At 39.6% G+C, this 26435-nt stretch overlaps 1 protein-coding gene across 1 annotated transcript; it reads left to right on the top strand.

Moving 5' to 3' along the window:
* Positions 1-570: 570 nt before the first annotated feature.
* LOC126106835 (uncharacterized) lies at positions 571-26435 on the top strand. The gene is made up of 8 exons (XM_049913233.1): positions 571-626; positions 3659-3708; positions 4487-4699; positions 6750-6816; positions 11152-11231; positions 11322-11475; positions 15823-15998; positions 25337-26435. Exons 2-8 carry the CDS (start codon positions 3667-3669, stop codon positions 25709-25711), a joined length of 1107 nt encoding a protein of 368 aa, XP_049769190.1. The 5' UTR covers positions 571-626; positions 3659-3666; the 3' UTR covers positions 25712-26435.

The following is a 26435-nucleotide window of genomic DNA, read 5'->3' as shown; positions in this document are numbered from 1 at the left end:
AATGGATAAACCTGCACAAATATTGGTAAAATTTCAAAATGGTGAGAAGATTGGTATTTGCTTCAAGTGTTCAAAAATGTAAAATTGTGGCCGTCACAAAATACAGAAACATTGTATCCTGTACCAAAGAATCACAACTGGAATCGATTACCTCTAGCATATCCATGGCTTTAAGGCTTTTTGGGAAACCAAAATAGAATGATTACATAGTCGTAGTTACAGAAAACCTAATGCGTGGTAATGGCAAGTACCCTCAGCCATGCACTTCACTGTTGTTTGCGGAATTTGTATGTAGATGTAAATGGTCATGAAAGACCTCCTGCCTGTCTCTGGCATATATCGATATAAGTCGACAGGGAAAGTTCTGGCACAAAGCGCCTTCGGAATTTGTCGGTCTCGGCCGTATATCGATAAATGTCGCTAGAACAATGTACTGTACAGCGAGCCAATGAGAATGCAGCTAGTTCGAGAACGCTACAAGCACAGTAGGTGTGGTCCCCCCACCAGCTCCATTCAGAACTCTATAAAAGGGCTCCCTTCCGCTGTTCCCGTCAATCCCTTCGGCAGTTCTTCAGGGGTATCGGAGGACGTCAGCTTACTCTCTTCAGATCGCAGGCGGATATCTGGTAAGTTAGCTGCATTGCACGCTGCAACAATTTAACCTGTTTCATTTTTCTCAGTGGGTATAAAAGATCAATTTTAACTTCCCTCCTACAGTTCATGACGTCTTATGCCAATTGCAAGCTTACCACTTACATTTGTTAGTGGGTATCGTAGCTGATGTCCGTGCTTGTAAAGTACGTAATACAGAAATCCAGCGCACGAAAACTGCTATTAATGTATTTTCCTTCATCCATTCGTATTTCAGCGTCAGCAGTGAAATATTAATTTATTTTACTGTCATAACTAAGAAAAGGTAATTATCTTCGTGCCACGCGATGTACACCCTACGGCTTACCATTTCTTTGACTGTTCTCTGTAAGGTTGTGAATGCAATTACTTTATTGCATAACGAATTAAATCTAAAAAAAAATATACTGTCTGCTTCCGTTCACGAATCATTTGTGTGACAGAAATAACATATGAGGTAACATATAAAGTGTCAAGGGTCGTATCGAGAAACTTTACCTGAATCGTGGAATCCTTACAAGGTTTGAAACCGTATTTAACTCCTTTCTGTATTTTGCATCTTGGCAGTGTCGGAAAAAATGACGCAGTCTCGAGGGATACACAAGCCACAGTGCCGTGGTACGGTAAGCCATGTTTATGTAAAGCATTTACTGAAAGCACAGAAATGTGTACATATGGCCGACTAAAAAATTAAATACTAGCGTCTAGCAGAGTACAGAATTTTCGTATCAGTTTGCGACTGTCTTCCGCAAAGGATCTTCCTAGCTCAGGGGCTTGGTCGCTAGAGTGACGTGTAAGACCAAGTTGCAACAATGAAGCGAAGCGAATACAAACACAGAAAACGAACTGCTGGTCAGTTTGTGTTGTGAGGTGTCTCAAGATAAAGTGCATAACAAATTTCGCTACGTGTAAATCGAGGTCTAGCACATACAACGGTGCTGCTTCTATCACAGGGGGCCTGCAAACAGTACCTTTCCAATTTTGTATTTTACTTGCGATTCATTCGAGGAATAAACAGCTTCTCTGCGTAACAGCAGTCATTGTGTTCGAAGTTTTACGATAGGTGACAGTTTATGCGCTCCGTTCATGTAACATTAACAGCCGACAGCAATATGAGCGCAGTAAGCGAGACAGTCAAGGATGAGAATGTCAAGCAATTTATTTATTTCGTACTCTGGCGATCAGTGATTCGATGTTATTATGTAAGTAGCACCAATGTCTAATTTTCTTCTTGTATCACGACTGTGATACGCTAATGGATTTTAAAATGGGACTCTCTTCCATATGAAGAATATACATTGTACAGTAGATGTGAGGATTTTAAATGTCTTAAAAATATTTCTGGATGTGGTTGTAGGTTGGACTCTGCACATTATTCGATAATAGTTATGTATTGACGCCCCCCCCCCCCCCCCTCAGATTTTTCAATTTGTTACCAAAACTAGCTCTTCTGCTTTCATATTCATTGAGTTTGGCAATTCACAACCAAATTGTCCCCTTCCTACTTAGCATAGATCTTGGGCTGCACTAGAAATAAGTCTGTCATAACAATGGGGGGGCGGGGGGGGGGGGAGTCGGGCACCACACCTTAACCCACAGGCCGTATGACTTATTTCTATGTACAGAACTCTTCTTGCCAGTGGCTGATTTCTCGAAAAGATGATTTGTTATGCAATAATGGAAAGAAACATTGTGAAATTTCCTTTATCAGAATACCAGCAAAGAGACCTTCCAGGAATGGTCAGGTGGTGCAAAATCCTCGCAAGCAACACACCTTTTCCCTAAATTTTGTAGTTCTGAACCTGAAAATGAATGGAAAGAGTTACACTGTTCATTAGTTATTTGTCAGTTACAGGTCTCACCATTTCTATCTCTCACTATAATGTAAAGTGAGTCACTTAATTTTCAATAATAACAGAGTTTCCCAGTGAGAAAGAATCTAATGTCTCTCCAGGTAATCCTGGAATAAGCAGTTATAAGGGTTGGGGTTGGGTTGTTTGGGTCAGGAGACCAGACAGCGAGGTCATCGGTCTCATCGGATTAGGGAAGGAAGTTGGCCGTGCCCTTTCGAAGGAACCATCCCAGCATTTGCCTGGAACGATTTAGGGAAATCACGGAAAACCTAAATCAGGATGGCCGGACGTGTAATTGAAGCGCCGACCTCCTAAATGAGAGTTCAGTGTGCTAGCCACTGCGCCACCTTGCTCGGTAGCAGTTATAAGAATGAATATGAGAAGTAGTTGTTGAGCAACTATTTGCTCTGTCAGCGGCAGCCTATTCTGTATTTACCTTTGAACGCAGTGTTTAATCAGACAGTGTGAATATTGTTGGAGGAGGAGGAGATTAGTGTTTAACGTCCCGTCGACAACGAGGTCATTAGAGACGGAGCGCAAGCTCGGGTGAGGGAAGGATGGGGAAGGAAATCGGCCGTGCCCTTTCAAAGGAACCATCCCGGCATTTGCCTGAAGCGATTTAGGGAAATCACGGAAAACCTAAATCAGGATGGCCGGAGACGGGATTGAACCGTCGTCCTCCCGAATGCGAGTCCAGTGTGCTAACCACTGCGCCACCTCGCTCGGTAATATTGTTGGTACCTAGTCGTTGTAATTAGTGTCATATATGAGCCTATTTGTAAGAGTTCTGTTACTTTACAGAAATATGAGGGACAATGTTTTTTGGATACTTCTTGTTTCTCCAAGACAGCAGTATTGGCCTTTGTCACTGAAATACAGCTTGTATTTGCTTTGTTGTTATAGTTCCGATGAATGAGTCTTGCTTTAAACTTTTTTACTGCGCTCACACATTATATAGTGTACTTACATTTCTACTTTGTACTTTCCATTCTTTTTAATTCTCAGCCAAGTGGTCATTGCATGAATGTAACTGAGTCTATATTATGCAATGACACTCCAACCATAGACTTTGTGGTAAAGGCTTCATAATATTTTGGAAAAGCAAATTGTGCTGATATACCTTACAGAACACTAATGAAGAGCACAAAAGTAACATTTCGTTCCTTCTGTTGCAGATTCTACAATGGCATCATTTGGAACTTGGGCACCACCCAATTTCCCAGAAGTAAGGCTCAATCGATCAATCAATCTCTTTATTCATCCGTTAACAATATACATTGTATGGATGTAGTCAGCTTCTTTTTCATTCTGTGCAATTAAAAATACATTTCAAGCTACTACTATTGTGACCAGGGTTGGTATTCATCTAATGGAAAAAATGGGGGCCAGATCTCAAGTTCCAGTGTTCAGAAAATTTGATCTGACATAAGTTCTCTCTTATTTGTGTGTATGTTGGTTCTTTTCCACTGATGTTTTCTCACCAAGCAGTAGGTTCATATGGTGTGAGGCCACATTAGGATTTGCAAGACTCATGGGATGAAACATGAAGAATGTAGTTAGATAAGAGACTAAAATCTTCAGCATCAATGGGGAAGAAAGGGGTTGAAATGAAATGAGCATGTAAACAGCACATGAAATGACAGGATAGCAAAAATATTGAACCAATACAAGCCTCTGTATATCTCCTAAAAAACATAATTTTTTGTTATGGTTTTAGCAAAAAAAAAAAAAAAAATTGTGTACCACATTCAGCTAAGCCTGGGCAGGGTGGACAATAATTTGTATTCTGAGATTTCTAAAGGACTGTGTTGTTATAGAATAACTGTATTTCAAAAATTATTCAGATTTTTAGCATATTAGAATGGCTACATTTCATTTTGCCATGGACGATAAGAAACCAAGACTGACAAAGTTCTCAAATATGTGTTCATACAAGTGAAATAATATTGAGGTATTCCTCATATTGTTTCATATTTCAGTTTCTTTTCTTTTTCGTGCACTAGGGAGAGAGTTTTGTTTATGCTCGGCCACACACACCAACAGAACCACCGCCACCAACAGTAGAGTACTTTACAAGTTCAAAATCTGCTTCACGTCAGCACAAAAAGCATCGCACTGGGTCTGCAAAAAACATTGTGGTTGTTGAGAGTGTTGATATACCAGTCAACACTGTACAGCCAACTGGCACTGCACTCTGCTTGAGTGCACTCTGTGCAGTAAGTACATTATTTTCATTGTGATCATCACAATATTTCTTACCATTTTTTTGTGTATGATATGCTTTGCAGGTGTGGTGCAGGTTGAATTGTTGAATTGGATTGCTCAATTGTGGTTTATTAGTCTCATAACAATTTTGTTTTATATAGACAAAGGGTAGAGATAATAATAATAATAATAATAATAATAAAAATAGTATTTAAAAATCTAACACTAAATTACCCTAGCTCAAATTATCATGTCATCCTCTAAAAATTCTTCTATCGAATTGTAGTATTTCACCCGCAGAATCTGATGTAGCCTTCTTTTAGGATCTGTGGCTTAACATTAAATATATTTTTGCCCATTAATTTGTTATATATTGTCATCCCCATATACTGTGGAGCCCGTTCATATAATTTCAGTTTGTGTGTGGGAAGCATAAAATTATTTTTATTTCTTGTGTTGTATGTGTGGTTAAAGTGATTTTCCTCAAATAATTCTTGCCTGCTGTGTAGGAAGATAATAATTTCATAAATGTATATGGGGGGTACAGTTAGGATTTGCATTTGTCGAAATAATGGGCGACAAGATTCTGTTTCCTGTGCAGCACACGTGTATCTGATAATTTTTTTTTTCTGAAGTTTCGGTATATGAGATGCTCTACTTGAACTTCCCCAGAAAATTATACCATACCTAATGACTGATTCAAAATAACTATGGCATGCTATTTTTTGTGTACTCATGTCGGTAGAATTTGCAAGTATCTGCATTGCAAATGCAAAACTGCTTATTCTTTTTGACAAGGAGTCAATATGTGTGTTCCAGTTTAAGTTATTGTCTACATTTAGCCCTAGGAATTTGACAGTGTCAACTTCTTCCATAAGTTTATTACTGTGTTGTATTTTCAGCTCTGCGCATTTTGAGTGTGTGGTTTGGAAATGTAGCGTATGGGTTTTTGCAATGTTCAGTTTCAACCCATTTAAGTGGAACCAGTTTTCTAGGGTATTCATTGAGATCACAATGAAGCTTGGAATTTTTTCTGCCTCAACATATTCAATTACAACATAGGTATCATCTGCAAACAGAACTGATGGGGAATTGATATTTGTGGATAAGTCATTTACATAGAATAGGAGCAAGACTGGCCCCAAAATGGAGCCTTGAGGCACACCTTGTGATACAGTACTCCACTTCAAAATATAATTCACCACATCTGAAGTGATAGTTACCATTTGTTTTCTGTTCTGTAGGTACGATGTAAGCCATTTGAGAGTATTGACCTTAATCCAATATTTATCTAATTTGTAGATAAGTAAGGCATGGTTTAGAGTCAAAGACTTTATTAAGATCACAGAAAATACCAGCAACTTTACTCCTCTAGTCCAGTGCTGTGCATATCTTTTCAATAAAGTTATTTACTGCATACAGGGTGTTTTTCCCTGGTTGGAATCCAAATTAATTATTTATAATAGTATCATTTATACAATAAAATTTTGTAGCTAGTTTGCAGCTACTTTCTCAAACATTTTTGACAATTTTGGAAGAATAGAAATAGGACAATAGTTTCCCATGTCTTCCCTTGACCCTTTCTTGAACAGAAGTCTGACTTCAGCATACTTCATCACATCAGGAAAGATGTTCAGATACGTGTGAAATGTTATGGGACTTAACTGCTAAGGTCATCAGTCCCTAAGCTTACACACTACTTAACCTAAATTATCCTAAGGACAAACACACACATTCATGCCTACGGAGGACTTGAACCTCCGCTGGGACCAGCCGCACTGTCCATGACCATCAGGAAAGCATCCTTGTTCAAAAGATTGATTAATTATTTTAGTTAGTGGACGTTCTATTATGTGGTACACTACTTTAATCACTTTAGTCGGCATCCCATCCCACCCAGCTAAGTTTTTATTCTTTAATAATAATATAATACTTTCCTTGTGCTTTATTCAGACTTTTCTAAAATTTGAGACATACTCAGCTCCTTGCTGGAGTCCAAAGGGGTTTACTTTACTCATTCATTGCCTTATTGTCTGATTCTGGTGTTTGTCTTCTTTTCAGATTGCTTTCACTTGTGCACTGGTTTTCCACGGATTCATGTTCTATTACGCACTTGACACTCCCATGTGTAAGTACAAGCATTAAATTATTCTGTCTCTTTATACGTAAATTAATTCAGCTGATTTTGAGTCCAATATCCACATAATGCTCAAAACAGTTACAGCAAGTTACACCTTCTGCTGTTCCCGACAGCCACCATGCAGACTGACAACTTATCAAGGGCAAGCTGTACCATAGCAGAATATTACTGAAAGATCTCTCACAAAACCCAAGCAAATTCTAATCAGTAGTAAAGGCTGCTAGTGGCACAAAGTTAGTCCAGACACTCATGTACGAGATGGGAACTGAAACTAAGAGAAGCAGTGAAAAGGCAAAAATGCTGACTCTGTTTTCAAATGTTCTTTTACATAGGAAAATCCAAGAGTATTGCACTAATCAAATTCTCATAGTACTTTGAAGAAGACTGAATTTGATATTAGTATCAGTGGTATTGAGAAACAACTGAAATCATTAAAATTAAACAATACTCCAGAGCCTGTCAGATTTTACACTGAATCATTGGCTGAGTTAGTCCCTCTTTTAATTGCACTATACCATAGATCTCTCAAACAAAAAACTGCACTCATAGGTTGGAAAAAAGGGTAGGTCATAGAATGATCTCCATGGCAACCAGCACAGATTCCAAAAACACTGATCATATGAAATCCAACTCTTACTTTTCTCATGTGACGTCCTGAAAGCCTTAGATCAAGGCAGTGAAGTAGATGCAGTATATCTTGACTTCTGCAAAGCATTTGACTCAGTTGCACATGTATGCTTATTGTCAAAAGTATGATCATGTAAGGTATACAGATAAGTTTATAAATGGATTGAGGATTTCAGGGCAGTGATGATGCAGCATGTTGTCTTCCAAGGAAAATCATTGACAAATAAAAAAGCTAGCCTATTACCTAAAGGCTTATGGTTTTCTCCTGCTTGTATACACACTTAAGTTGATATAGCTATCATTGTCGTCAGTGTAGGATAATTAACCTTGCCTTTCATGTTCTCAATTTGTTCATCTTCATAAATTTAATTTGGCATTAGAAGAACAAGAGTGGGTGCTGCTGACACTATGTGGATGCCTTTGTGAATCATTTATACTGTTCAACTCATCCTCTAAGTTTGCACACATTTGGAACATTCTGTCTAGTGTTAATGTGTCCATACACACAGCGCATAGATTAGGGTGGCAATCCAAGAACTGATCTCCAGTTTCATTCTTTCCAAGAATCCTAGGAAAGAAGTTTACTTACTCATTCAGCTAATCAGTTGAGAACATTGTCTGATAAATCTTATATCTAAATTTGTTCTAGAATGTAAGAAACATATACAGGATGAAAAGTATTTAAACTGACAAACTCTGGGAGGTTGCAGGGGACATAAAAACAAATACTTTCCCCTAATGTCTTTTTTTCCTATAAGGATTATTTAAACCAGTGGAGGCCGTATTACGCTCTTCAATTGTTAGAGGCCGTATTACGATCTTCAGTTGTTAGAGGCCGTATTACTATCTTCAGTTGTAGGCAACTGCTGTCCACCAGTGTAGTAGTTCATTGTCTCTGTTTACTAATGGAGCAATACACCTGGAGTGAGTACACTAATATGGTTGGTGCATACTACATAGTACACCACAATGGACGAGCTGCACAGCGGGTTTATCAACAACAATATCCCGCATCATACGACCTTTGCTGCTGTGTACCAACGTCTCCATGAGACCGGGTCATTTAGCAGATTACCTGGAAAGTGACGCAGTCACACGGTAAGAACGCTGCAATTTGAGGATGCTGTCTTGCAGCATGTGGAGTGGTATCCTTCAATCAGCACTCGTGCAATTGCACGTAACATAGGAATGAATCAGACGAATGTAAGAACAGTCCTTCCAGAGCAGTTGTTACGTCCATTTCACTTACAGCGTGTCCACAACCTAGAACCAGTTTATTATCCACCCAGAGCACAGTTTTCACAGTAGGACGTGGAACAGTGTGAAATGCATCTTACATTTCCATCCTCTGTGTTGTTTACCGATGAAGCAACGTTCGGGAGTGATGGAGTCTTCAACATGCACAATTTGCATCTTTGGAGTGAGTTAACCCACATGCCACAGTTACTAGCGCTCACCAAGTGCGGTTCTTCGTTAATGTGTGACACGGTGTTGTTGGGGACTGTTTAATTGGGCTGTATCTGTTACCTAGGCCATTAAATGGCAGGCATTATTACAATTTTCTCACCAGAGCATTGCCAGAATCGCTGGAAGACGTCCCACTCCCTAAAAGTCAACGCATGTGGTTCCAACATGATGGGGTGCCGGCCCATTTCAGTTGTCATGTGCGTTGATCCCTGGACCAACGGTTGAGAGAAACGTGGATTGGTAGAGGTGGTCCTGTACCATAGCCTGCTCTATCCCCAGATATGTCCCCTCTGGACTTTCTTGTGTGGGGAGAGATGCGCAACCTTGTTTACGTGACTCCTGTTGCATCAGAAGAGGATCTGGTTGCCCGGATAGTAGCAGCAGCAAGAACAATTCAGGAAACTCCTGGGGTTTTTGCCCGTGTCAGACAGAACATGATCCGACGGTGCAACCTTTGTTTATGTGTCAATGGAGGCATTTTTGAAAATCTACTGTAATTTAAATTATGTTGTGTTAATGTGTTGTCTTTTGGTCATAAAAAAAATGGAAAAGTGTTTGTTGGTTTAATTAGTTTGCCGCCAGAGAAATCTTCCTCTACCGGTTTAAATACTCCTCATAGGAAAAAATGACATTAGGGAGAAATATACACTCCTGGAAATGGAAAAAAGAACACATTGACACCGGTGTGTCAGACCCACCATACTTGCTCCGGACACTGCGAGAGGGCTGTACAAGCAATGATCACATGCACGGCACAGTGGACACACCAGGAACCGCGGTGTTGGCCGTCGAATGGCGCTAGCTGCGCAGCATTTGTGCACCGCCGCCGTCAGTGTCAGCCAGTTTGCCGTGGCATACGGAGCTCCATCGCAGTCTTTAACACTGGTAGCATGCCGCGACAGCGTGGACGTGAACCGTATGTGCAGTTGACGGACTTTGAGCGAGGGCGTATAGTGGGCATGCGGGAGGCCGGGTGGACGTACCGCCGAATTGCTCAACACGTGGGGCGTGAGGTCTCCACAGGACATCGATGTTGTCGCCAGTGGTCCGCGGAAGGTGCACGTGCCCGTCGACCTGGGACCGGACCGCAGTGATGCACGGATGCACGCCAAGACCGTAGGATCCTACGCAGTGCCGTAGGGGACCGCACCGCCACTTCCCAGCAAATTAGGGACACTGTTGCTCCTGGGGTATCGGTGAGGACCATTCGCAACCGTCTCCATGAAGCTGGGCTACGGTCCCGCACACCGTTAGGCCGTCTTCCGCTCACGCCCCAACATCATGCAGCCCGCCTCCAGTGGTGTCGTGACAGGCGTGAATGGAGGGACGAATGGAGACGTCTTCAGCGATGAGAGTCGCTTCTGCCTTGGTGCCAATGATGATCGTATGTGTGTTTGGCGCCGTGCAGGTGAGCGCCACAATCAGGACTGCATACGACCGAGGCACACAGGGCCAACACCCGGCATCATGGTGTGGGGAGCGATCTCCTACACTGGCCGTACACCACTGGTGATCGTCGAGGGGACACTGAATAGTGCACGGTACATCCAAACCGTCATCGGACCCATCGTTCTACCATTCCTAGACCGGCAAGGGAACTTGCTGTTCCAACAGGACAATGCACGTCCGCATGTATCCCGTGCCACCCAACGTGCTCTAGAAGGTGTAAGTCAACTACCCTGGCCAGCAAGATCTCCGGATCTGTCCCCCATTGAGCATGTTTGGGACTGGATGAAGCGTCGTCTCACGCGGTCTGCACGTCCAGCACGAACGCTGGTCCAACTGAGGCGCCAGGTGGAAATGGCATGGCAAGCCGTTCCACAGGACTACATCCAGCATCTCTACGATCGTCTCCATGGGAGAATAGCAGCCTGCATTGCTGCGAAAGGTGGATATACACTGTACTAGTGCCGACATTGTGCATGCTCTGTTGCCTGTGTCTATGTGCCTGTGGTTCTGTCAGTGTGATCATGTGATGTATCTGACCCCAGGAATGTGTCAATAAAGTTTCCCCTTCCTGGGACAATGAATTCAGGGTGTTCTTATTTCAATTTCCAGGAGTGTATGTTTTGATGTCCCCTACAACCTCCCAGAGTTTGTCGGTTTAAATACTTTTCACCCTGTATATGGTGAGTTCAATTAATAAACTTTTAATAATGTTTATAGTTCTTTATACATATTTCTTTCTCATCAGTTTTGTTTGTATTAATTGCATGAGATTATTTTCAGGGTTTATGATGAGCTGGCCATTTGTCTTGATACCGCCAATTATTTGCAGCAGTATTTACCTCACAGTCATATCAAGAAAAGTGAGTAATAATCCAGTGTACTTTACTAATTTTAAAAAAAATAACATTAATTTTTGCTTGATAATTAATATATTGTTACTGTCCTACTAGGTATCTGCATTACCAAATCCCACCATGGTGTACCTGTATGTAATATTCACAATAACATATATGACATGGGCATCATATATCATTTCTGCAATAGACAAGGAAGGCAGATGCATTGAGGCATCCCATTATTCACTCATCGTCTCTATTTTGGCAAGTGAGTACTAGCACTTATGACATCAGCAACAGTGTGTAGTACACTAATTCTCTTAACTCACTTTTTACATACCCTTGTCCATGTGTACATCTAAGACTGTACTAGATGCAGCCGTCAGCTGAATACTGTAACATCATTGATAAATGTAAGTCGAAACACTAACTGATCTAAGCACCAAAGACATTATTTTCCAGGAGGTAGAAAACACTGTGTGGTGGTAAGAATTTAAACAATTTTTTTTTCTTTTTAACTGCTGAGAATGGTGAACATTTTCAGGTACAGGAACAATCTGGAGAAAAACAAACCGCCGCTTTAGATGTTATCAAAATCAGCAATGATCTGCACCCATGTTGCGTCATCCAATGTGATCCAAGTCCAATCGTTAGATAAGCTGTTAGGCACTTAGTATGCTGTTAAAAAATTTCTTGCCTTCTTTATTGAAAAATCAAGCTAAGTTGAATGACCTTCTTTGCTTCATTCATGAGCACAAACAGAAAGCAATGACAAAAATTCTGCTGGTCATTTATGATGAATAGCAATTCCTCACTTCAAAATAAATTGCTCCTCCCACTGAAGGAAGTCACAATGAATTATATTCTAATAAACAACACCATGGCCTTCTTTCATCATGAAGCATGGGTAATAGCATGCCTGTAAGCTTCTAAGTATGATGTGCTACCCAAAATATCTGAGAATTTCATTGGACTAGTCAAACCAGTAGCACTATGATGTTCCGCTTCTAGATATCTCGAGGTGCACATCATAGATACTGTGGCACAAAGTTGCAACTGTGAATTGTAGTATTGTGTGTCAGGATGTGATTCAACACTTCTGTGAATTGCAAAAAGGATAACATGAAGGAGCAATGGATTTGCATTAAATTCTGTTTCAAGCTGAAGAAAACTATAGCTGAAACCTAATGCATTTTGTGAGAGTGCACCAGGTCAAGCAAGAACATCTGAGTGGTTCAAGTGCTTAGAGGAAGACTGAGAAATAATAGAAGACAACAAATATTCTCACTGACCATCAACATGCACAACACTACAAATGATCATTAAAGTGCTTGATGTGATTCATGAAGACTGAAGGCAGACAATTCACAATATTTGTAACAGACTTGCGCTTCATACCTGTCAGTGATTCTAGCCAATGAACTGAACATGAGATGAATTGCAGTGCAGTCTGTCCCTCGCCTTCTCAGCATCGACCAACAAAATGTCAGGATACAGAGGTGCACTGAGATGTAACAAAGAGCTTGGGAGTGTCAAAAATTCATAACCTGAGTCATAACAGGTGACTGATCTTTGGCTTATGGTTATGACCCTGAAACAAAGCAGCAATCATCACAGTGGAAAGAGCCATCTTTGAAGCTCAACAAGTGTGCAGCAGCATGAAGTCAATGCTGACTTCTTTTTTTTCTAAATTTGGTGTATAGTGCTTATGTAGTTTGTTCCACCTACCCAGATTTTGAGGCGGTTGAGGAAATGTATTTGGCACAAATGGCCACAGTTGTGGAAAAAGAAAACTGTTAGTGTAACATGACAATGCCCTCACACACACCTAACATGTTGTGAAGGAATTCCTGGCCAGAAAGAACATGGCAACAGTCCCCTATCTACCCCACTTGCCAGACCTAGCCCCATGCAACTTCTGTTGTGTTGAAAGACTTTTTGATTCAATTGAAGACATCCAAGTGAAATCACAATGGGTCCTGAACACATGTCACTCTGCAGACTTCCAGGAGTGCTTCCAAAAATGGGGGGGGGGGGGGGGGGGGTTGGGTTGGGTTGGGTTGTTTGGGGGAAGAGACCAAACTGCGAGCTTATCGGTCTTCGGATTACGGAAGGACGGGGAAGGAAGTCAGCCGTGCACTTTCAAAGGAATCATCCTGGCATTTGTCTGGAGTGGTTTAGGGAAATCACGGAAAACCTAAATGAGGATAGTCAGATGCAGGATTCAACTGACGTCCTCCCAAATGTGAGTCCAGTGTGCTAACCACTGCGCCACCTCACTCGGTTCCAAAAATGGGAACAGTGCTGGGATCATTGCATACATGCCCAAGGTGACTAATGTGATGGTTACAGCAAGTGTTAGGATGCAAATATAGTTTTCTGATTGTTACAGTGAAATTCACAGACATTTTGGGTGGCACCTAACATTTTGTTGTGCCACTGTCAAATCAAAGAGAGTTGAGCAGTGGTAATGACATATTTGAGGTTTTCCGCATTATGAAGTTTAGAATGGTTTGCCTGGTCTTTTTAGCACTTGTAGTGCCACTTTCTTTTTTGGTTTTTGATTATTGTAGGATTTCCACTGATTCTTCTAGTGTTCCTTTCCCATCCCTGTTCCCATTTTAAGATAAACTGAAAACCTGGATGTCCTTTTCACAAAAAAACACAAACCTAAGAGCAGTAAATTGCATTCAGTGAGAGAGATAAGCTATACACAAACTGTTATGCTGGGGCACTGGTTCTGGTGGTGCCACCGCTTGGAGCCGCAAACAATTAGAGGAAGACAAATTTCCACTTGTGTCACAAGTATTGGCTTCAACGGACAGATTACTGTGAAAGAGAAACACTAACTGCCCAGTTTCATCACTTAGGTCAATCATCTTTCCCACTCTACAAATATGAATTTGTCGAAAACGGAATATTTCTGTATCATGCCTAATGTGCAAGGAAACCTTTACACACACACTCTGTGGGTGATAAAAGAAGAAAATCCACTAACAGCTACCAAACAGGACCACTGGAGCATGGCTCCAGCTATGCAGATAGCAATATATTTCTGTTTGAATGAAAACTCTTGTATTTAAGTTTCAGCAAATTGCAATTAGGGACTCATCTCCAGAACATGCAGTATACATTAAAGAACAGTGTAATGTGTAAAGCAGAAAAATTGAGAAAATTATTTTACAGTTCTCATTCTAATTGCAAAATAAGTGAAATATCACTTCAGTACTCATTTTCTGAGTGAAACAAATATAGTGCACAGATCAAAGATTTTTCCAAAAAAAGTTAATTAAACAATAAAAATTAAAAAAAAATCTTTTAGTATCATGAATCTTCATGTTTTCATGGTATGACTGCTCCATTAAATTTTGGGTGTACAGTCACATGAATCAGCTTCTTCTTTTTCTTCTTCTAACATTTCAGCTGTATATCATTTGGCCATTCAGAGTGAACCAAAAGACTGATGTCCAACACTCACTGCCTCCTTCTAAACTCAAAGACCGTGCCACTGCGCATGTGGTCACAGATACATTGGTGCCAGAGATGTTGATCAGAAGCAAAGAAGTACAATTTGCATTAATTATATGTGGGGCTGCAGCATTTTCTGTAATAAACTTACAAAGATGTCACAACAGTGAAGTTTGGAATGATACACTGACATCTCAGCAAGGACTGACTGCACAGCCAAAGATGTAATTGATGTACATTGTACTTCTCTGCTGCTGACTGACATCCCTAGCACCTGTGTATCTGTGGCCACATGCACAGTGGTACGGTGCACAAGTTTAAAAGGACAGAGCGAGTGCTGGAGCATCAGTCTTTCAGCTCACTCTGAAGAAGGCTGAATGATATACAGCCAAAACATTCAAAGAAAAAGCTGAATTTATGCCACTGAACACCCAAAATTTAATGGATTTTGTAAGAATATCATTGTTACAAATCTCTGCCTGTGAGGATGTAGATAGTGAAAACAAACAGCAATGCCTATGAACTGAGATTTTAGTAGCTAATTGAAGTAGATATATTGCACAAAGTGTGTTCATTGTCATGCACATCCAGGTAGTGAAATTCATTGATTAATTATTAGAGTATGTAGGACCAAATTAAGAACATGAGAACTGCCATCTGGAAAGGAAGTGAATGAAAAACAGATAGAAAAAAAATTAGACATTTATTTCTTGAAAGTGGATTGGAAGGTAGTGATACAAAACACAGTAATTTTGTGAAGGGTAATTTTGTACTTAAATGGTACTTTTGGGTGTGTGTAATGTAGTGGGCTTTCACGTACGTCATGTTCCAGGATTTGTAAATTTGTTAAATAGCAGTTTCTGGTGGGAACGTGTTTTCTGGATTATGTATGCTTTTCACTTATCATTGCAGTAACTTGGATAATCAGGAACTTGTTGTAATGTGATTTAACAAGTAAGATGTTGTAGTGAATCGTTGGCATGTTTCTGCTTTTGATACTCCCATGAAAATTTAATATGAGCTGCGCCAGCATATTAATTCGAAGAAATGATTTTTCACTTGAACGTATCACACATATTACATCATATCTGCCAGAAGAAACGATACTGTGTAGCTTTTTGAATTTTTTTTTTTTTTTTTTTTTCAGTGACTGTTGTTGCCTGTGCCCTCGAATGGTGGATGACTGGTTGCAAGAGTATGCAGCATGCTGCAACTGACCTGAACTTCACTATGGCTGTATATGGGAAATATCCAATGAAGAGGAAATTGATCATCACGCTGAGAAATAATGGGAAGATTGTCAAGCAATCTGCATTTAACTTGGTATGCTATACACAGTTCTTCCAAGTGTTAATTCATGTTACTGCATCTGGAATGAAATACATAGTTTTCTCAAATTTTTTCCACTGGCAATGGCTGTTGGCAGATGACAATTAGTTTTTGTCTGTGCCCTATTGAGGGATCTCAATTTACTGGATGATCCAAAGCATTCAGTGGGATTCTTTCATCAAACTAAAATTTGAAAAGAGTAAAAAATGTGGCAGTTGAGTGAAACAACTACAGTAACCTGTTTCTATGTAGTATATTAACTGCTGGTGGGATGTCCCCTAAGCCATGCACTTTACAGAGGTTCACAGAGTATAGATCCCATACATAATGATCCTTCTCCTGTTACAACAGTTCTGCTGCTGCTGATAATTGCCTTACCCTTACCAAGAACATATCTGTAGTAAAGACAGACAGACTGACAAGGGATGGGTTGATTTTAATAAAATTCGCCACTGCATGAGGACATTGTTCAAAGTTGGACAATATCACTACTAGCATCCCATGGCAAATACTTCCACAGTCAGGACATACTGCCATAGACAAACACAGTGACTGTCATGTATTTGTTATAATAGCATATTTCACCATGTGATCACATAAGTGGTAATATTACTGGTTTTACTGATTAGCAGATCATCACCAGGTTCTGTGTTTAAAAAGAAAAAAGTGTGTTGTAAAATACTAGGAAATGGAATAACATTAACTTAATGCCTGTACAGGACCATACATACTTGAAAATGTTAAATGGTAACCTGTCAACTGAGGAGGCACGGAGAGGCACTCACAGTGTAAACCCATCTGATCACTGACACTCAAGCTACAGTTGACTATGTAATAGTATAAAGTTAGTATCCCTCAAATTGCAAATGATTAAGAATATTCACAACATAAAAGTGATTTAAGAGAGAAGGCCATCCAAAGCTAAACCAGTAAAAATTACTTGTGTATTAGTAAATGCCTGCTCAAAATGAAACCTGTAAAAAAAAAAAAAAGTTACTTGGTTATTTGGCTATTAAGAAGACTTTCTACTTTCTCTCACAATCAGTTGTACATTGAGAGTCTCCTAGGCAGACAAGTTACTGAGTAACAAAAATATTATGAAAAGGATAGACTGCATTCTTCACACATGAACACTATTTCTGATTGAAGCAGCTGGAAATAATGGTCATGTAAGTGTGCTTGCTCGTGTGTGTGTGTGTGTGTGTGTGTGTGTGTGTGTGTGTGTGTGTGTGTGTGTGTGTGTGTGTGTGTGTGCGTGCGTGTGTGCGTGTGTGCGTGTTTTCTTTTCTGTAGAAAGCTTTGACTGAATGCTCAGTGTGTGATAGTCTTTCCATTGTGTCTGTCAGCAATTAACTGTGTCATCTACGCCATGAGTAGCAATCTACCCTTTTCATAATATTGTTGATTTTCCAACCTGGACTCTCCATTGTTTGAAGTTACTAAATAATGTATTCAAATACGTATAGTTGTATATAGAAGTTAAGTTAATGTGCAATTTAGTTTCCTAGTATTTTGCCATTCCCTTTTGTTTCTTTTCAATCATATCATCTGATGATGAGTTGCTAACAAATCAAAACTGGTAGTGATACCATTCGTGTCTCCTGAAACTGCAATACACTGCCTGAAAAAAAAGTGGCACTCTGAAGGAGAGGAGGAAACAAAATGGAACTTCACAGGTTGAGAGAGTATACAATTGCAAAACTGAGCCAAATTAATGAATAACATGGCAGTATGAGTCTACTGCAACCCTTCTGGCCTGGGTTGCTTGTACTGATTTGGTTTTTTCAAAGGTGTCATGAAGCCATTGTATCTTCTCCTTAGGCAAGCTAGCCCATAACTGTTGCAACTGTGCCTTAATATTCTTTATACTGACACTGGGACAGAATTGACATCTGAGGTGGTCCCATACGTGTTGTATCGGATCCAGAGCTACAGATTTTGCTGTCCAGAGGAGAACCTCAGTTTCACACAGACAGTTCATACAGGAATGTGCCGTGTGTGGATGAGCATCGTGCTGTTAAAAAAGGGCTCCATGATACTGTCGCATGAGGGGTAACACGTGAGAACACAGGATGTCCATGATGTACAATTCTGCCATCAATCACTACCACCTGTGACTTGTCCGCAGCTCGTGGTTGCGTTCTCACTTCCCTATCATGGGGTCCCGGGTTCGATTTCCGGCAGGGGTCAGGGATGTTCACCTGCCTCGAGATGACTGGGTGTTTTTGTTGTCCTCGTCATTTCATCATCATTCATGAAAGCGGCAAGTTTGGACTGAGCAAAGGTTGGGAATTTGTATGGGCAATGATAACCACACAGTTGAGAACCTCACAAACCAAACATCATCTTCAACTATGACCTGAAGTTATACCCGATGACTCACCACACCATGCTGTCAGCTGTAACACCAAGTCCAATGTTTTGGAAAGGCACCATGGTGCCTTTCCAAAACATTGGACTTCTCCCCAGGCTGCTCCCCTATTCACCAACGACTGTCATCTGGGGTAGTGCTGTATCACAATTAACTCCTGAACACAATGTGACACCATTCATCAGCAGCTGATGTTTACCAGTCACGGTAGCATTCCTAACACAACCATTTGTGTTGTGGTGTTAATGGCAGCCTACATGTGGAACAGGAATTCTGTGAGCTACTTGCAGAGTCTCCGTTGTCCTTTGCAAATTCCACATCGGCTATACTTAGCTGACTCATGGTCACCCCTTGTCGTGAGGACACACTTCTGTGTCTCTGTGGTTCCCACTTGACAGTGGTCCACATCTTGTTGGACTGCACAATTTTAGCCACCCTGAGGTGGACTTATAATCTTCCCACCACTATGGTGTTAAGAGATAATGCCTCAATGACTGATCTAGTGTACACTTTCTTCGGGGGAGGGGGAGGGGGTATCACTCAATCTAAGGGTGGGTGTCTGTCCTCCTCTCCCAGGCCTTCACTCTCCCCCCATTTTAAAACTTCCTTGCTCTTTCTTTGCTGTTTGTTTGCCTTGGTGTTTGTCTTTTCACTATCAGTGTTCCTGTAGCCTTATCTTTTTAGGCTGGAGATATTAGTGTGGCTAGCTGATCCTTCTTATTCTTACAGTCAGCCAGCCCAGGACATCTGCTGTATTATTTTAATACCTTCTACTGCTGTTTTTTCCTTTTAGTGGACATTTTCCCCTCTCGGCTTGCTTCTTCCATTTTTTCTTTCAGTGTGGTCCCCGGTTAGTTTTCCACCATTTTTACTTTTCCTGACTCTCTTGGGAAATGATTTTAATTAGAGAACAGTTCAATGAGGAAAAAGGGACTGATGACCCTGTGGTTTAGTCCGTTTCTCTCCAAACCAACCAGTCTGTAATGCAGCTGCTGCTAGACTTTGACCAGTGGTGCAGAATGACACAGAACATTGTGAGAAGTCCATTACTTAGTTATGGACTGTAGGTGCAGATGTGAAGGAGGAGAAGGATATTGGTGTTTAACGTCCCGTCGACAACGAGGTCATTAGAGACGGAGCACAAGCTTGGTTTAGGGAAGGATGGGGAAGGAAGTCGGCCGTGCCCTTTCAAAGGAACCATCCCGGCATTTGCCTGGAGTGATTTAGGGAAATCACGGAAAACCTAAATCAGGATGGCCGGATGTGGGATTGAACCGTCGTCCTCCCGAATGCGAGTCCAGTGTGCTAACCACTGCGCCACCTCGCTCGGTGCAGATTTGAAGGGGTTACAATGTGCTCAGCACACAATACACTGAGTATCCGTTGTACCAGTCAGACATGGTCGATTGGAACCTTGACGGTGAGTATGCGTGCTCTCGTGTTCCCGTGTAGGCCAATATCAGACCACTGTCATATCCGAATGCCACACAAATCAGTATTGTATTGTATTGTATTGTATTGTATTTATTGGTCCAGTAAATCTTACATGTACAGTACAGCACATCAGATATTGGACAGGTCAAAGTATATCTTACAATTAAAACACTTTAGAAACTAGAAAATTATGTTCACAAAATTTGACAGCACTTCATATACTGGGCAAGTCAATGTGTAAGTTATAATTAAACCACATTAGAAACTTGAAGTTTACAACTGAATACATGTATAAGCCAATATTAACGATTAAAGTATTTGCATGATCCTCTCTTAAGCTCTAAGGATTTTTGAGGAACTCTTCTACACTATGAACTGACATGTACACTAGAGAATTACATTCACAGAATTTTACTTCATATACTGGGCAAGTCACTATACAACTTATACTTGAACCCCATTATAAACTTGAGAATTACTTTTGAAAGTATTTATAGGCCAATATTAATGGTTACAGTATTTGCATAATCATCACTTAGACTCTCGAAGATTTTGGAGGAACTCTTCCACACTATAAAAGCAATGTGTCAACAGATATTCTTTTAATGCTGCTTTAAAATTTTTTACATCTGTCATTACTTTAATTTCTCTTGGCAATTTATTGTAGATAATTTTTCCATGGTGTAATGTTCCTTTTTGGCACAAACTGGTTTTTGTATGGAGTACATGAAAGTCAGTTTTCTGTCTTGTATTATGATGATGAACATTTTCATTTTTGGGGAGGATACTAGGATTTGTTATTGTATATTTCTTTATAAACATTGCACTTTCAAATAGGAAAATACATGGAAGGGGAAGAATCCCCATCCTTTTAAATAATGGTCTACATGGTTTGTTCCTTTTTATTCCAGCCATGATTCTCACTATTCTTTTTTGCATCCTGAATAGTTTTAGGCAGGATGGCGAGTTACCCCAAAAAGTGATCCCATATTTTAGGACAGAATGTATATTAGAATAGTAAACTGTCATTAGACAGTCCTTATGACAGCAGTTTTCTAGCACTCTCATTAAATAACACATGGTACTTAGCTTCTTTAATATGTTGTCAATGTGAGTTTCCCATCTAAGATTATCCTGTAGCCAGATCCCCAGAAATTTTGTATTAGGCACATTTGCAATATCCGTGTCTGACATCTGAATTCTTATATCCTCTTCAATGTTTCTCTTGATATTATGAAAATTTAATGCTACTGTTTTGCTTTTATTTATTATTAGTTTGTTTTGGTTGAACCAGTTTACAACATTTGTTAATGCCCCAGACAGTCTTGTCTGTAGTATCTCTGCAGTCTTCCCGCTGACTAATATGCTTGTGTCATCTGCAAACTGGATAGTGCTATGGTACTGGTTGGCTGATGTTAGGTCATTTATATATATCAAAAATAGGATGGGGCCAAGTACCGAGCCCTGCGGTACTCCATATTTTACTGCTTTATAATCAGAATAATGTCTTGTTGATTTATTTTCTTTGTGAAAATGTATTTCTATTACTTGCTTGCGGTCAGTAAGATATGATCTAAGCCAGCTGTTAGGCATACCTCCGATACCAATTCTTTCAAGCTTCTGCAGCAATAGAGTGTGGTCTATGATGTCAAAAGCCTTAGACAGATCAAGGCATATGCCAGTTACTTTTTGTCCACTATCAATTTTTTCAAGTACTTCACCCAGAAATTCATATATTGCTGTTTCTGTTGATCGGCCTTTCCGGAAGCCATGTTGGGTTGTGGATAATATTTTGCACTTTTCTAGAAAATCTAGCAACCTCTTATGAAAAATTTTTTCTAGTATTTTAGAAAATGTAGATAGCAAGGCAATAGGTCTATAATTGGCTATGTCTTCTTTCTTACCCTTTTTGAACAGTGGTTTTAGTTTCACTGTCTTTAAGCAGGAAGGAAAGACTCCATTTGTTAATGAACTGTTGAAAATGTGGGCTAATGGTGTTGCAATGAGGTCCCCCACATTTTTAATGACATAATCTGGAATCTCATCCACACCTGTTGAAAATTTTGTTTTTAACTCTCTTATTGATAGTATAATTTCCTTAGGGTTGGTTGGAGTAAGAAATAGGGAGTTGCAGTTTCTATTTTGATTTGATGGTGTTGTAGCAGGATTTTTATTTGAAGATTTTATGTCAGATAGTAATTTTTCACTAATATTTGCAAAGTATGTATTAAAAGCATTGGCTACTTCTTCTGGATTTGTAATTTTTTTGCCATCTTGGATTACCTGGAGATTTACATTTTGGGAGGTCTCGTTTCCTACTTGTTCTCTGACTATCTTCCACATGGCTTTCATTTTGTTCCTGGCCATTTTTATATGGTGATCATTTGTTGTTTTTTTAGATTCTTTTATGACTTTGTGAAGCACTCTCTTATAATTCTTGAAATGCACCAGAAATTCTTCTGTAACATTTTGTGTTTTTGAGATTTCATAAAGTCTCCTCTTTTCAGCACATGATATTTTAATGCCTTTCGTCAGCCATGTAACATTTCTTTTTTTAGTTTTTAATGTTTGGTTTTTAACTGGAAAAGAAATATTGAAATAATGGGAGAATATTTCCATGAACATGTCAAACTTTTTACATGTGTCCTCATAGTTGTCTATATCATTCCATGTTTCTTTTTTCAGTAAGTGCCTGAAGTGTTCTAGGTTGTGCTTGCTAAAATTTCTACCTTTTCTTGTCATTTGTTGTTCAGTATTTCCTGCAGTGTCTACTGGGAATTCAATAAACTGTGCATAATGATCACTGAAACCTGTATTCATATTTCCAGATTTGTATAAATATTTATCTGTATTTATTAGTATCTGATCTATAGCACTGCTTGACGATTTGGTGACTCTGGTGGGGGATTTGATAGTTGTATGTATGTTGTAGGTTTTTAATAAGGCCTCAAGGTTTAATCTGTCTTTTGAGTTCTTGTTGAAATCTATATTAAAATCACCACATATGATGGTTGTTTTACTAACTATTTTTATACTGTTAAGTGCCTTCTCAAGATTTTCAACGAAAGTAGTTACGTTTCCATCTGGGCTTCTATATATGCAAATAACAAATATATTTAAATTTGTCAATTCTGTAGCAGAAATTTCGAAGTTTTGCTCTTCCCCTAGCTGGTTAGTGAACTTTAGATTTTCGTGTTTGACGTCCTCTCTAACATATATGCATGTTCCTCCATGCATGGAGGTTTTCCTACAAAAAAAAGATGAAAGGGTAAAGCCCTCTATCCTTGTGTGATGTAACGTATTTTCGGATAACCAGTGCTCACTAACACATATAACAGACACTTCTTTTAGTTCATCTGATAACAATATTTCTATCTCACTAACTTTATTTGATAAGGATTGTACATTTTGGTGCAGGAGCATAAATTTCGACGATGACTTATTTACTAGGTTGTTTTGGCCTACCTTATGTTCGACAGCTGCACATGACGTATCATTTTTAACACTTTTACAATTGAAGTTTTCTTTCCAGAGCGATGTTTTAGAAGATGAAATCAACATTTCTCTGGAATCACTTGCCATAAAAAACGTTGTGGTTCTTTCCTGTTTCGTGTTGGGCGAGTTGACTTGTAGTGTGATGGAGTTTCTGCTGTAATTTTTGGAGTTGTAATTTGAGGAACCGCAACCAGGCTAGATGGGGATCCTCTTCTTGCCGCTTCAACACTTCCTGAAGTCATTGGAGTAATATTCTCTTCATTTGAAATTGGTGATTCCGTTGCTGCTGCAATTGGAGGCTGCACTAAGCCTGGCTGATTTCGGTTTAATTGTTCCATGATTGCATCGCACAGTGCTACTTTCCCTTTCTTGTTTCTGTGCAATCCATGGGTAGTGAAATTCTCTCTTTTTTGACTGTCTGCATTAATATATGTCACATTGCTGAAGAGCTTACATATTTTTTCGAACTTCCGGTTAGTTGCTTCGATTTCTGCATTCACACACGATGTTTTGATGAGATCATGTCTCATAGGGATGCTTATCACGAAAACTTTCATGTCCATAACTTTTGCCAATGTTTCCCTTAAAGATCGCAAAGCGAATTTTGCCTCGTTCTTGTAGACATCGTTTGCGCCAGCTAAAATAATGCAAGAGTTACAACTTCCATGGTTACTGTGTGTGTCAATATGCTGAGTAACTTCTCGCAGTGGAGCACCTGGCTTCACAAATCCAATAACACTTTCATTTATTAGTTTTTCGTTCATGATCTTTGCCAGTCCTTTTCCATGACTATCAGAAAATAAATAAATAATGCCAGCATCTTGTTTTTTACGTTGACTGTTTTCGTTTGTTGTTTTCGGTTCCGAAACTTTCGTTTGTATATCTGCTTCACTTTGTCTGTTCGTTTTTTCTGATAGCACACTGAATCTGTTTTTGCACACGATATTAGAATCAGTCAATAACTTTCTTTGAGAATTTGACAGTTTACTTTTCACTACCGGTATGTTTGGAAGTTCGCGATTTCGAGGAAAGTTTGATCTGTTTTCATGCTTTTCCGCTACCATGCTATAGTTGTTTGTTTGCACACGTTTTTGTTTACTTTCAATTCCTTGCAACAGTTTTTCTTCAGATGGCTGTATTCCATGATTTACTACACTCGATTTTTGCACACTGTTTTTTTGTATTAAAGTTACACTGCTTCTTTGAGATTTATCTTCCTGGATAGAGTTTTCTTCGGTCACTGATTCCCATTTTCCTGTGGAGGCCGTGTCTTCTTGCTTCCCGTATTTTCCCGATTGAAGTTCTTTTATATCCTGTTTTAGAGTACCGATTATGAATTGTAGACTTTTTATACGTTCATTTAGCTTTGATATCTTGTCCTTACAACTCATACACGATTTCTTTTTTCCATCGAATTTTACTTTTTTTTGCGGAGATACACGATTTACTTTAACACTAGCCGCCATCTTGCCACCAAGTATATTGCACAATTCGAGGCACTGGGCTAGTGGAAACCTTTTGAGCTCTGTCAGGTGCTGACAATGCTGTCTCAGATGAGTACGCAGCATCTCCGTGATCTCTGCAGTGGTCACTTAACATCTGACATTGATCATGCCCCTTAAATACCCTACCAGGTCTGGTAACAATATCAAATGTAAACACTAATCCACTCTGGTGGCTGTGTACTTGGCACAGAAAACTGCAACACTATTCATTTACAAAGGTACCAATTGTATGTATGTGTATGAAGTTATGTTGACTTCTGACCATGTAGAGAATTGTGGGTGCTTCACTTTTTTGTGACACACAGTGTATATAATATAAAAATAGAAAAGTAGTTTATTAGTGATACGAACACACCTACTTAGTTATGATGAGGGAGCAAATCAGTTCCTCCATTACTTAATACAATTTTGGCATGGGAAAAAAACTTTTTTTTGTGTGTGGAGATACCATTAATAAATGTCATGATCCTTGACTTCACTGAATTCTAACACATTTATGTTAATCTATGCCTCTGACCTTTTTACAGGAGAAATTTATCAAGAATTATGACATGAACTACAGTGGGCAATGGATTCCAGATAACGTACTGCTCTGCAACAACCCAGTCCACTACTGGAATGAGAAACACAAGCATTGTCCCATGAGATACCCTGGAGAGTGCTCAGCAGGTGGCTCAGAATTCAACAACACTTCTTGCCATTATGAGAACGAGAAGTTCAAACAAGATCGCCCCAAGCAGTACATCGTGCAGTACGTGGCAGATGGTGTACCACTGAGAGATGATGATGATGACGATGACCAGTACGGAAACAAGAAAATCCGAGATTACAGTAACGGAGAATGTGAGACTGATGACTCATCATTCAACAACAATGTAGGCAAAAATAATACCATTGCCTAAATGGCAAGATGAACAGAAAGCAGTCTGCACCCCGAGGATAACACTGACGGGTCATTACATTAAGGGACATTTATTATGCAGAAGACAGGAATTTATTACCAAATGTGTTAAAAATGTGTAATTAAGTCATGTAAAATCAAAAGTGGTGACTCATATATCTTGCAGAAAGGGCTTCCTGCCGACGATGTGTGTTTGAAGAGAATACTGCTTCCAGTAAGTTTTGTGCTGTACGTCTTTATGGCTGAGACATTTATTACTGTTATAAATGTGAGTGCAACATCAATGTTGCATAATGAAAGTTTCTGCATAACCAATATTCCATATTACTGACATTACCTACAAGCCTGCAACGTTTTAACAAGATCTGTGAGGAGATATGTGAGAAGTGGAACACTGCTTTCAATAAGTCGTGCACTGCATTTCTTTTTTATTGGAAACATTTATTATTGTGATAAGTGTGAGTGCGTCAGTGTTGCATAATAAAAGTTTCAGACTAATGAATGTTCAGTACTACTTATATCTAAAAATGTGGAAATGTGGCAAAAGGTTTTCAAGGAGTCATTTGTGGAGAGGAGTAGTGCTTTGATAAGTTGTGTGCTGCACTTCTTGACAACTGAAAACATTTATTACAGTCATAAATGTGAGTGTAACATCAATCTTGTGAAATGAAAGTTTCTGTGAAGTGAATATGCTGTAGTAGTGGTATTGTTTACAATCCTGGAAA

The sequence above is a fragment of the Schistocerca cancellata genome, chromosome 10 (assembly GCF_023864275.1).
Source record: "Schistocerca cancellata isolate TAMUIC-IGC-003103 chromosome 10, iqSchCanc2.1, whole genome shotgun sequence".
NCBI classification, from domain to species: Eukaryota; Metazoa; Arthropoda; class Insecta; order Orthoptera; family Acrididae; genus Schistocerca; species Schistocerca cancellata.
This window is presented reverse-complemented; position numbering and strand designations above follow the sequence as displayed.